This window comes from Canis lupus, chromosome 9 (genome assembly GCF_011100685.1).
Source record: "Canis lupus familiaris isolate Mischka breed German Shepherd chromosome 9, alternate assembly UU_Cfam_GSD_1.0, whole genome shotgun sequence".
Lineage (NCBI taxonomy): Eukaryota > Metazoa > Chordata > Mammalia > Carnivora > Canidae > Canis > Canis lupus.
This window is the reverse complement of record NC_049230.1, coordinates 23,498,236-23,511,628: the sequence shown is the minus strand read 5'-3', so window position 1 is coordinate 23,511,628 and position 13,393 is coordinate 23,498,236. Positions and strand designations below refer to the sequence as shown.

The following is a 13,393-nucleotide window of genomic DNA, read 5'->3' as shown; positions in this document are numbered from 1 at the left end:
TGTGTCTTTGTGTCTCTGGCACAGCACTCTGTGATTTCCAAATATTGGTGGGAGGCTGCCTCTGGTCTACAGCTGGTTGCTGCTGAGGTGGTGAAACATGGCAGCAGTGTAGTCATTAAGAGCACTGACTCCGGGGTGCCTGGGTGGCTCAGTGGGTTAAGCGTCCAACTCTTGATTTTGGCTCAGGTCATGGTCTTAGGGTAGTGGAATTGGCCCCCGCATCAGGCTCTGAACTCAGCACAGAGTCTGCTTGATTCCCTCTCCCTCTCCCTCTGCCCCTCCCCTCACTCATGAGTGTATGCATGTGTTCTCTCTAAATAAAAAATAATTTTTTTTAATTTTTATTTATTTATGATAGTCACAGAGAGAGAGAGAGGCGCAGAGACACAGGCAGAGGGAGAAGCAGGCTCCATGCACCAGGAGCCCGATGTGGAATTCGATCCCGGGTCTCCAGGATCGCGCCCTGGGCCAAAGGCAGGCGCCAAACCGCTGCACCACCCAGGGATCCCTAAAAAATAAAATCTTAAAAAAAAAGAGCACAAACTCTAACGGTGCAATTCTGTGTGGGCTTAACCTCTCTATACCTGTTTCCCCAGCTGCAAAATGGGGATAATAATAATAATACCTACCTCTTAGTGTTGCTCTGTGGATTAGATGAGCAACTAGGCACAAAGCCCTTAGAACGGTGCCCAGCTCCAAACCTGTGCCATGTAAGTGTTTGTTATGACAACTGCTATTAGGGGAAAACCCAATCAGACAGACTAGAGTTAAACCGCTCCTCCACTGGCTGTGTGACCTCAGTAAAATTAATTAACCTCTCTGAGCTTCCCATTTCCTCACCTACTAAACAGAAATAATAATATCTATTGTTACGAAAGCAAGATAATGTATGCAAAGCACCTGACTAAATTCCTTGTAGGCAGAGACCATGTCCAACACATCCCTTTCCCCAGGCCCCAGCACTGGGAGGTGCTCAAATACTTGCAAGACTTAACTTCCTTCCCCCATCCACCCTTCTCCAGCCTGGCATCATCCTCTGGCGCTGGCAGACAGCAGCATCTAGTGGACGGCTCTGGAACTGCATCCCGGCCAAGTGCCACTCCCCGCGCTCCTGTGTGATCCTTTAAATAAGCCTTTAAAAATATGCACTCTGCATTGGACAAGGATTCATCGTGTGCCTGGTGTTACGGGACACAGACTCAGGACCTAAAGAAAATTAAATGCAAAATACAAGATGACTGTAGAAATAAGGAGAAAAAAATCACAACTATAAGCTTATCATCAATAACCTTAATTTTTAATCTCTATTTAAAGAAAATATAAACACTATGTAGGGGAAGTTGGCACACTGGATAGTGTCTCCTTGGGAAGTTTCTACAATTATAGGAGTGATTTTGAAGTGGCCGTTTCGTGTTAATAACTCCCAATTAAGGCCAAAGCAATGAAATAAAAGCTTAGGACAGACAGAAAGATGATTTCCCCCCTGGTGGCTGGACTTAGCTTCCCAGGTTCTCCATGAAGAGGGGGGAAAGGGGAGTGCTTGACTCCAAAGCCCGAATTGCTCCACCACACTCCACCACCCCTGCTCCAGACATAAAAGAGATAAAGATGGTCTAAAGATGGCATGGATGACATCCAACGGGGGGAAATCAAAAAAGACTTTGTGGAGAGATGCCATTTCAAATGAGCTTTGGAGAATGGAGGTAAAAAAGAGGTGGGTGGCTGGGGAAGGAAGGATAGTCCAATGTGATGGACCACATGGTGCATAAAGTGAAGAAACAGGGCCATGAGAATTAGGGTTGAATCCTAGAAGGCCCCAAATGATAGGCCAAGGAGGCTGCATTTAATAAAATCAGGGAACTTGCTGAGTAGGAAGGTAATCAGATGCGAGGGTATCAGAGGAAAACCAGAGATATAGAAACTAGTAAGGTGGCTACTGCAATAGCCCAGACTAGGCATCCAGTGTGTCACACCCTCATGGAGAGGATACAAGAGGCTCAGAAGACACCAGCAGGAGGCGGAGGTTCAGAAATAGACAGCAGTTAGTCAAAGGAGAGGACCCTGGTGAGAATTCAAGGAGCTGAGGCTTGAGGAGTAGAAAGGCAGAGCTGTCACCAGAATGTTGGCTGACTGGTGGGGGCGGGGGCTGATGTGGGCAGGGCGTAGAGACGCTGAGCTGAGTTTTCAATAGGAAAGTATGAGTTGCCAGCAACCACTTGGAGATACTGGGACCAAAGCTCAGAAGAGGGGCTAGGCTGGAGGGCAAGGAGGCAGGGACAGTCATTTCGATTCTTACCTACGCAAGTGCCAGATGACTTGAGAGGGAGGAAGAGATGAAGGGAATCACCTGGGGAGACATAGCAGCGAAGGGGAGACACCACCTGGACATCACGGAGCTCCTTGTATTTTAAAGCTTCCTGAAGTCAGAGGAAAAAGAGGGAGCAGAGAAGACAAAGCAGGGACTACTTTATTTTTATTTCTATTTTTTTAAAGATTTTATTTATTCATTCATGAGAGACACAGAGAGCGGCAGAGGCACAGGCAGAGGGAGGAAAAGCAGGCTCAAGGCAGGGAGCCTGATGCAGGAATCGATCCTGGGACTCCACACCCTGGGCCAAAGGCAGGCACTAAACGGCTGAGCCACCCAGGGATCCCTTTATTTTTATTTCTTTTTAAGATTATTATTTATTTATCTATGAGAGACACACACACACAGAGAGGCAGAGACACAAGCAGAGAGTTCTCCATGCAGGGAACCTGACATGGGACTCAGTCCTCAGTCTCCAGGATCATGCCCTGGGCCGAAGGCAGTGCTAAACCACCAAGCCACCCAGGCTGCCCCAGAGCAGGGACTTCTTATGGGAGGAGAACTAACCGACCCTGGTGAATATCCAGCAGAAGTCATGGAGGAACACAAGGGTCAGGATGGCCCGGAGGCAACCCCTGGATGTGTGGTTGGGGGGCTGTGGTGAGTGACTCTGGAAAAAGTCATGTCAGGGAGAAGTCAAGCTGCAAAGATTTAAGAGGCAAGAAGCAGAATATGTGGGGGCAGCTCCCAGGAGGAGGGAGGTATGGCAAGCAGAGCTAGACTAGAAAGAGGCGGGCAAGGCGCCTGGGGAACACAATTTAAGGAGTCCCTTCACTCTCAGGGTCCTGCAGGTGGTCTTGATGAGGAGGGGCAGACAACTGGCCCCAGAGCTGTTGGGGGGGGGGGGCACAGAAGAGAGACCATCTGAGACTGAAAGGAAAGAGAACACCCAGAAAGAGACCCAGGCAGAAGCCAAGGAAGACCCTCCACCTCCATATCCCACCAAACACATGGGGACCACTGGCAGAGCATCAGAGGATGCGAAGTTTGGGTGGAGAGAGGGAGAAGGAAGGACACACACCTAATGACAATCTAAGAACAGGGGCTGGGGACACTGAAGAGGCTCCAAAGGGAGGGCTCCAAAGGGAGGGCGCGGAAACAGGAAGGGAGGAAGGGAGACTCATGGGACCCTTCTGGGGAGACTGAGTTGCCCTCCTGGCTCAGTATTGTGGGGGGTGGAGTCCTAGCATCCTTGGGGTTAGCCTGGAAAAAGCAAGGAGTCCAAGTCTACTCTTTCTCCAAACTGCTCCAATTCAGGAAGACTTACGGCCCCACACCCAACCAACCCCACATACTGCAGCATGTGCTTCCTTCCCCCAGAAAATCTGGGCAAGTTTCCCCTTTCAGGAACTCCATTTCTGTAATGGGCTGAATGGCAATACCCCAAAAAGATCTCTGTATCCTAACTCCCCTCCCTCCGAAACCTATGAATGTGACCTTATTTGGAACAAGGGTCTTTCCAGATGTAACCAAATTACGACTGGCAAAATGAACTCATGCTAGATTATCTGGGTGTGCCCTAAATCCATAAGTGTCCTTATAAAAGACACAAGTAGAGGGAGGGAGGGAGGGAGGGCCACGTGTAGATGGAGGCAGATGGGAGTGATGTGGCCGCAACCCAAGGAACGCCTGGAGCCTCCAGGAGCTGGAAGAAGCAGGGAAGGGATTCTCCTCGATAGCCTTGGGAGAGAGCAGGGCCCTCCCAACAACTTAACTTTGGACCCCTGGCCTCCAGAAGCGTGAGAGGAAAGATTTCCCTTTGTTGGAAGGCACCAAGTTTGTGGTAAATTGTTACAGCAGCTGCAGGAAAACTAATACAGTTCCCCATTCTGCGGAATGACTAGAAAGCTTCTAGAGAGGCTTCTAGCCCTGAGTTTCTCCAAATTAAACCATTCAGCAAGGGAGGGGAGTTCCAGGTCTGGCCAAAAGGTGTGTTTTTTAACTCACCGCCTAGACTCCTTCCAGGCTAAGGTTTAATGTTGAATGCTTTCACCAAAGGAGGAAGGAGGGCAGACAAATTCACTGCATCACACCTCACTGTCAGGGAAGTAGAGTCCGCAAAGGGTATTCTAAGGACCCCCCTTCCTCCTGCTCCCAGAGCGCGCACCATCCCGCCCAGGCTGGTGGAGAAAGGGCCAAAGCTGACCCCGGACCACATTAGTAAAAGCAGGGAGATTTTTAAAAACGGGAGCCTGCCTTTCAGAATTTCTCCTTATAGACAAGACCCCCTCTTCCCACCTCTCAGGTCGGCCTTTTTCCTCCGCCTTCCCCGATCTTGAGGGGCGTAAAATAAGCTGGATACCCCTGAACCCTGAAGCACAGGAGTGGGAGGCCCTCTCCCTGCCCTCCCCCTCCTCCCCACAACACAGCTGGAGGGGGGAGGGGAGGTCAGCCGGGTTCAGAAAGGCCAGATGTTGAGGAGAAAGAGAGCAAAGTCCAACCCACGCCCACCTACCCCACCCCCATCCTCACCCCCTTGGGGTGGGGGTGGGAAAAAAAATGAGAAGAGACAGCTTTTAAAACAAACAAAATTTTTGTGGCCCCAAACAGTTTTTCTCGGGAATCTGCTCTATGCAAACAATAACAACTTTTTACAAAGCATTTTCACAGAAAAGGAGACAAGTCCTTCCCCAGTATCGAACGTGGGAACTGTTCCTCCCTCACCCCGTTTTGGGGGGGGCAAGGGGGTGCTATTCACTAGTGTGGGCAGAAGGGTCACTGGGTCCCTCACTTGGCGGGCAGATCTGTCACCCCCAGGTTCCCCTCACACCTAAGGAGTCTCCCTAAGAGCTAACCTCCCCTGACCTCACCTGGGTGGAGGAGAGGGCCAGTTCAGCCCTCTCAAACTCTAGGGGGTCCTCCCAGCAGCAGCCGGGGCGGGGTCCAGGCCTACCACTCCCCTCCCCCCCTGGAAAACAGCACCTCTGACCTCAAAACTAATCCCCTAGCCCTGCCCCCATCGGATCCATCAGGTCCCTGACAACTCCCGAAATGCCTGGAGTTAGGGAAGGAAGCTGCAGACAACTAGCCCAGCTCCCATTCAAACTCAAACTCCGCTCCTTCAGGCCCCGCGGGACCCTGGAGGTTAGGGCAAGAACTCCTCAATTTACCCCTTCTGTAAGGAGCAGCTGGCCTCACCTCTAGCCTTTGAGGGGGCTGAGTTTTGGGTGTCCAAAGACTGGACCCAGGCCTGCCCTCTACCTCCACCCTCTCTCAAGCATAAATCGGTGGAGAGGACCTCGAAAGGCAACTTGTTTGGTCTGATTTTATTGACTCTTCCACCTTCTATTACTTTCCCTGGGACCATCCCCGGCCCTTTCCCCAGGCAAGGTCTGCGCCTTTGGAGGGGAGGCGGTCCCCCGGCCAGTCCCCTACAAACCAGAGAAGCAAACTGGGGGAGGGGGGCTGATGGATCCAGGAGGAGGACCTATTTTACCCATTGGACCTTTTAAACTGAAAGCAAACAGGAAAAATTAAAAGGGAGAAACTTCAAAAAGCGGACAAAAGGGGAAAGGCTGGTGGCTGAGACTGAAGACATCACCAATTAGGGGTCACCTGCCTTGGTCAGGGGGAGAGGGCTCGGGAAAAGAGGGAGGGAGTGATCTGCCCCTAGCTCAGGCTGTCCCCAGCTCAGGCTGTCCCCTCCCCCATGAAGGCTCTGGCGGGGCTCGGAGTGCAGGGGAAGGCCGGAGGGGAGTGAAGGGTTAAAGGCCTGGATGGTGGGGGTGGGGGATGCCCCCAGGGAGCTGCCAATCACCTCCCCACCCCCACGACGGCCCCCTCCACCCCAGGCTCGCCCACAGAAACAACCGGTTTGTCCATCACCAAGGTCTCTCTCCCTCTTTTTTTTCCTTGTCTTTGAGCGGTAGCCTCCTTTACTCCCCCTGGGGTGAAGGCCCTGCCCCCAGAGATCCGAGATGGAAGAGGGGAGGGATTGGAATCTATGTCATTAAGCCTTTTTCCGTTAAGCCTTCTCCTGACTGCAGCCCTTGGTTCGTCTCCAAAGGATGAGGGGGAGGGGGTGTCACCCCAAACACTTAGGTGCTTGAAGATCACTGTCACTTGAGGTCCCTCTGACCGCAGCCCATAAAACGTAAAGGAACAGGCAAAATGTGAGAAACGAGGCCCTATCCTGGGGCCCAAAGCTTGGCCGTGGCCCCAAATTTTCCCCGTTGGCAGAAGAGGTCTCAGGCTCAAAGTTCCTCCAGGTTGATCCCCCAGAATTTGAGGCCTGGGGGCTCAGGGACAGCAGGACCCCCTATCTGCCACCTCCACAGCGGGTGGGCAGGCGGGGGCTTAGCGTCTCCCTGCAGGCGAAGCGAGGATGCCGGCCCTAAGTCTCCGTCCTCCCCCACCACCAGGGCCGGGGGGCAGGGGAAGGAGTCGAGGAGGCTGAAGGTGCTCGAGGTGGGGAGCGTCGGTGCCGGGCGGCGGGGCTGTGCGCTGCGATGGGGGGGCGGCGGCCGTCGGCGTTTCTTGGCGGTTCCCCGGGCGGGCCCTTTCGCAGGCGGCCGCTCCGGGCCCCGGCGCAAACTCGGAGTGTCGAGGGCGAAGCCCTTCGCGTAACACCAAAGTTTCGACCGGCGGATCAGACGATCGAAATGTTCCTGGCGCAGATCGCCGGGCGCGGCCGGGGCTCCGCCGGCCGTCGGGGGGCTGGCGGCCGGTGCCTCCGGGGCGGCCTGCGGGGCGTTTCCATCGACTGCGGCCGTCTGGCCCGGCGCGGGCGGCTCCGGCGCGGCCCCGGGACCCGCGGGCTCGGGGGCGAGGCCCGCAGGTGGCGGCGGAGGCGGGGAACCGGGCTCCTGATGGGGGCTGGCGGCGGGGCCGGGCTGGGAGTCGAGACCCGAGGCTGGCCGAGGCGGAGCGGAGGCGGAGCTGGTCGGAGATTCCCGAGGGCGCCGGGGCGCCGGGCAGCGGCCGGGAGGTCCGCCGGAGCGAGAGCCCAAGTGCGGGAAACCGCCTCCGCCCTCTTCCTCCTCGCCGCGGCCCCGGCACACTGCGGCGTCGGCATCCTGACCGGCCGGGGAGTCCGGGTCGCTGGACCGCCCGGCGGGTCCCGCGAGGTGCTTCAGGCCATCCGGGGCCCAGCCGCCGGTGCACAGGGGGGCGCGAGGGCCCAGCAGCACCGGGCCCCGCGGCGCCAGCTCCCCAGGCCCCAGGTCCAGAGAGGACGCCCGAGGTTTGGCAAGGGCGCAGAAGGCAAGGGCACGCAGGCACAGCGGAGAGAACTCCTGGGTCCCCCGACGCGGCTTCCGGGGTGTCGGGGAGCAGGGCGACCCTCGCGGGGACGCCGGCACTGCGAGGCGGGGAGCGGGGCACAGAGTTTCCATGGAACCGCCCGGGGGGGTGCCCACTGCGGGGGCCCTGGTCCCAGCGGCGGTGTGCCCGGGCTGCCCGAAGAGCCCACGGGCGAGGGGAACATCGCCCCCCCTCGACGGGGAGGTCTCTGCTCACGGGCGCCCCCGGCCCGCAACCCCGGGCCGCGGAGCTCTGGCTCCCTCCTCGATCTCGTCACGCGGCCCTCCCGGCGGCCGGACTCCTGGGTCCCTGCGAGTCCCGGCGCGGTCGGCCGCCCTTCCTGCCGCCGCGTTCCCTGCGCAGCCCCGGCGGGAGCCCCTCTCGAGTAGACCAGGGCGCAGAGGCCGGGGAAACAAAGCGGCCGGCGGCCGCGGGAGGCGGGAAGGACCCCGGGCCCGGCACCCGGTGCCCGGGCCCAGGCGGCGGGGAGGGCGCCTTCCGCCCGCTCGGCTTCTTTCTTCCCCGCTGGCTCCCGGAGACCGCGTTATAGAGAACTGCCCCCTCGCTGCCCCAATACCAGCGCCGGGGCCGCGAGCCCGCCGCTGATTGGGCGCCGCTGCCTGTGACGTTGGCCTGGACCCCACCCCTCCGGCGGCACCGCCCCCGTCCCCATTCCGCACACAGACACACACACGTGGACCCGGCGCGGCGGCGGCTGGGAGGGAGGAGGAGAGGGAGCGTGTGCGGGTGGGATCGCGAGGGGCGAGACGCGCCGCTGCACGTGGCCCGGTGGCGTCCCGCCCTCTAGTCGTCGCGGAACGCGTCGCTTTTCGCTTAGCAGCCACGGTTTTCGCATCTGTAAAATGGGAATGTTCACATCTACCCTCTTGCGGGCTGCATGAATCAACATAGATGGATCGCGAACACTGAGTTGGGTGAAAAACTGAAGTGAGGCGATGGTTGTTTACAAGCTTTGCCAAGGCAGGGACTCCCGCGGGCAGAGAATGTCTCCTTCCTCTCTGTTCCGGAGCCCGAGAACAGCGCCTGGCACACACTGAGCTAAAAAAAAAAGAAAAAAGAAAGAAAAATGTTGAAAAAGGAGTTAGGCATTCAGTGTGTGCAAGATGAACAAAGGAAAAAAAAATCAATGGGGGGGGGCGGTGAGTATTATTTCACCCAGGAAAGATGATAAATAGGCTTGTTTGCGTTTCTCTAATGCAGTTTCTAATGGCCCCTTGACCAAATTACCAGGGGCTGGTTTTCCGGCCCCTTCAAATACCAAGACGCTGCCCTCTGAAGCTGAGCTGCCAAAATGGGCCGAGGAGTCCAGAGTAGGGGACACCTAGACCCTCTTGTCTCCAAGGAGAGTGAAGCAAAAAAAAAAAAAAAAAAAGTGAATTATCTCCCCTCCCAAATAAATCCTAATGATGAAGGACCACCTCTCCCCAACATGTACTATCCCCCTTAACTTTCTTTAGTTTCTGTATAGCTTACTATTATACGAAAGTCTGAACATATTTATTTTTATTGTCTGTTTCTCATTAGTCTGGAAATGAGCTGACAAGAACTTCATCTTAATCACTACTGCATCCCTACTGCCTTAAACAGTGCCCAGACTTAATAGGTGCTCAATAAATATTTGCAGTGAATGAATGAATCCCTGAAGTGTTTCTCTCTTGATAAAAATCAGGTTACTGGAATATGGCTGCTTCCCATCCCCAGAGATATAAAGAAATTGGTATGATAGCTTGGAGTAGGAATATGGAAGTTGGGGAGAGTGTCACAGAGAGAATATCTCCTTCTGGAGCCAGGGTAAGACTGGGTTTCTGTAAAGGGGCAAATGATGCAGCTTGCGTCCTGGGGCTCCTGGCAGTGACAACAGAAGAATCATTTTTCTGTCATCATCAAATAACATTTGGGAGGAAGGGGTTCCTTCTGCAGAGGCCACAGATAAAGGCCCTGAGGTGAAGCCAGGGTTTGAGGAACCGGAGGGTATGATGTTCTATTGCTCCAAAAACCCCCTAGAATCTTCGGTAGAAGCCTTCAGGGCAGTTGTCCTAGGGGATATCCTGGGATCTTGCCAGGTCTGCACTCCAGGATTCCTGAGTGCTCCAAAAGCCTTGGCTCCCCTCCCCACTTTCTGCAACCCCTCCCCCCATACACACACAGGAGGAAAATTCTGGAAGGATGATGATCTTCACAGCTGTCTCTTCTGGGGGACAATGCTGAAAACTCTTACCCTGAGACAGCAGTGACAGATTTCTTTTGCTTATGGGGCGGAAGGCATCTGCTTCAACCTCCCACTGTACTCCTTCAGCCTCCGCTGCTGAGATCCTGGGGAGGGAGTTTGGGCCCCACCTACAGGAACCTGGACTAGGAAACTCCTTTGATCCTCCCCTATAGTCTCACTCATATTTGCATTCCTGTGCCTAGTGTAGTGTTGACATAAGGAGAAAATGCTCAGGAAGTTCTTCAGTATGAATAAATGAATGAATCTTACCTAACCATGCAGATCAACGGCCTCCTCCTTCTCTCACTCCAAAAGCCTTCGGTCCTTCAGATCTGAGTTTAGGGGCTTTAGTTGGGATCATTACTGTTGGGAGTCCTTCCCTGGAGAAGGAATTCCTTCCACCTCCACTTCTCCTTCCTTGAATCAGGCACCCCCAGAATACAGCCCAGATGGGAATGCTGGGTTGTGGGCATGGAAGCACTTTACAAACAGCAGGGGTTGGTGTGAGTAACTCTAGCTGAAAGGACCTGAAGTCATCAAGCCTCCATTTTCAGAGGGCGTAGGCTGGGGGTGCCTGCTGTGCAACCCTGGGCAGGTCACTTACACACTCTGAGTCTCCGTGTCCCTCTCAGTAAAAAGGGGTAACAGTGCTCCTCACCAGTCAGGAGGGTGAGGTGAGCGGGCTGGCCGGGCTGTTGCAATTCCCATTGCCTACAGTAGAGGACACTCGACCCCATCCTTAGCTGGCAAGATGAGGAGGCAACACCCTTCTCAGGAGCCCTTCCCCACAGAGGAGAAAAAGAGGGACAAGGCTGGATGCTGGGTCCCATCTGACACCTCAGGAATAAGGGATAGGAAAGGGCCTGGAGAGAGTTGGAAGCCAGCCCTTCCCCCTCCGTGGCCCATCTGGGTCTCACCCGAAGGCCTGTGTTTAAGGATTTGGGAGCAGCTCAGTGGTCCTTTCCCTGGAAGGGCACAGCAGAGAAGGAGCCCCAGAGGTCCAGCCCAGTACAGTAACTTCTAGAGACTGCATTCCAGTCTCTGTCTAGGAACTTAATGTTATGTAATCCCCATAACAATTCTAGGAGATAGGCACTATTTTTTTTTAATTTTACATACCATATATAACCCATTTTAAGTATCCAAGTCAATGAATGTTATTAAACTTACAAGGTTACACAACTATCACCACAATCCAATTTTAGAACATTTCCTAAGAAATCCTTCATCTCCACTTACAGTAACTCCCCATTCCCACCCCCGGCCCCGGGTGACTAATCTACTTTCTGCCCATATAGATCTGTCTTTTCTGGACATTTCATAGAAATGGAATCACAACATATGTGGTCTTTGCGTCTGACTACTTCACAAAAGCATGTTTTGGAGGTTTACCCATACCGTAGCATGTACTAGCAGTCCGTTCTTTTTTATCACTGAGTAGTATTCCATAGTGTGGACACATCACATTTTGTGTAGCCAACCACATTTGGGTTGTTTCCACTTCTCAGTTATTACGAATAATACTGTTATGGACATTGGCATACAATTCTTCATGTGGACATATGTTTTCATGTTAAGAGAGGAATTGCCAGGTCATATGGTAAATTTATATTAACTTTTTAAGAAACTGCCAAACTGGGAAAAGTAGGGGTACCTGGATGGCTTAGTGGTTGAGTGTCTGCCTTTGGCTCAGGTCAGGACCCCAGGGTCCTGTGATCGAGTCCTGCATTAGCCTTCCCACAGGGAGCCTGCTTCTCCTTCAGCCTATGTCTCTGCCTCTCTCTGTGTATCTCTCATGAATAAATAAATAATTAAATAATTAAATAATTAAATAAAATCTTAAAAAAAAAACTAAGGGCAGAGATTTTTAGGTGACTTTCACAAGTCACCTAAAATCACAAGATTTTTAGGTCACTGCTAGCTGGTGTCAGAGCCAAGACTCAAACCCAGGCAGCAGGGTCCCAAGACCATGCTCCCAATCTAAATCTACTCCATGGCAATGAATCTAAGAAAGAACCCATTCCTTGATGCACTGCAAGCTAGCCACCACCACTTTTGTACATCTCACTTCCAGAATTCTCTAAATTAGACTCTGTTCTCACCCAGCAGTGCTGCCTCCCCCTGTAACCACAAGCACACTTTGCTCTACCTTCTCTGGAAATTTGTAACCATGATTTTTTAAAAGATTTTTTTCTAAAGATTTTATTTATTTATTCATGAGAGACACAGAGAGAGAGGCAGAGACACAGGCAGAGAGAGAAACAGGCTCCATGCAGGGAGGCCGACATGGGACTCGATCCCGGGTCTCCAGAATCAGGCCCTGGGCTGAAGGCGGCGCTAAACAGCTGAGCCACCCAGGCTGCCCTGTAACCATGATTAATAGCTTAAGTTCTGGACTCAGATGGTCTGTTCATATTCCTGACTCATCATTTTACCAGCTGTGTAATTCAGGGGCAAGTTACTTAACCTCTGCTTTAGTTTCTTCATCTGTAAAATAGAAATAGCATCTTCCTTCAAGCAATTTAAAAAGTGCTTTATTATGGAAATTTTCAAACCCATACAAAATAAACAGAGGAGCATAATAAACTTCCATGTACCCAACATCCAGCTTCAACACTTATCAACTCAGCCAACCTTGTTTCATCCTTACCCCATCCACTTCCTACCCTACTCCCATTTTTAAAAATCAACTTTACTGGCGTATGATTTACATACAATAAACGTACATTTTAAGTGCCCAGTTCAAAGAGTTTTCTTTTTTCTTTTTTCAAAGAATTTTCATGAATGAATGTAAACACTACAATTAAGGTATAGAACATACCCCATATTGCCTTGAAGCAAATCTCAGATATCATACAATTTCATTCCTAAATATTTCAATTCACATTTCTACAACATAAGGACTCTTTGGAAGTAAACATAACCCCAATGCTATCAAATCTAAAAGGAACTAGAGGATAAAAAGAATTAATGCTCAACCTTTAATATCATCAAATAGCCAGCCAGCGTTCAAGTTTCTAATTATTTTATAATATTTTTTTCTTTATAATTTGCCTTTTTTTTAAAGATTCTGTTTATTTATTCATGAGAGACACAGAGACACAGACAGAGGCAGAGACACAGGCAGAGGGAGAAGCAGGCCCCATGCAAGGAGCCCGACGTGGGACTCAATCCCAGGTCTCCAGGATCAGGCCCTGGGCTGAAGGCGGCGCTAAACCTCTGAGCCATCGGGCTGCCCATAATTTGCCTTATTTGAATTAGAATCCAAAGAAGGATTTCAAGTGGCTGATGTTTCTCTTACTTCTAATTTAGAAATTCCTTCTTTAACTCTTTTTATTTTCTCCTTACAGTTTAGTCATTGAAGATATGAGGCTGTCATCTAGAATTCCCATGGTCTGGAATTTACTGATTGCATCCCCATTGCATCATTCAATCAAGCAACGTTTATTCAACAATATTTACTAAGCATCTACTATGTGCAGGATTGCCAAATGTAGCACAAAAAATAGAGAACACACTTAGGCTAGAAAAATTATTTTTTAAAGACTTTATTT

At 52.2% G+C, this 13,393-nt stretch overlaps 1 protein-coding gene across 1 annotated transcript; it reads right to left on the bottom strand.

The window, feature by feature from the left end:
• Nucleotides 1-4,882: 4,882 nt before the first annotated feature.
• Nucleotides 4,883-8,684, bottom strand: EPOP (elongin BC and polycomb repressive complex 2 associated protein). Its single transcript, XM_038547485.1, has one exon. It carries the CDS (start codon nucleotides 7,699-7,701, stop codon nucleotides 6,562-6,564), a length of 1,140 nt encoding a protein of 379 aa, XP_038403413.1. The 5' UTR covers nucleotides 7,702-8,684; the 3' UTR covers nucleotides 4,883-6,561.
• Nucleotides 8,685-13,393: the final 4,709 nt, after the last annotated feature.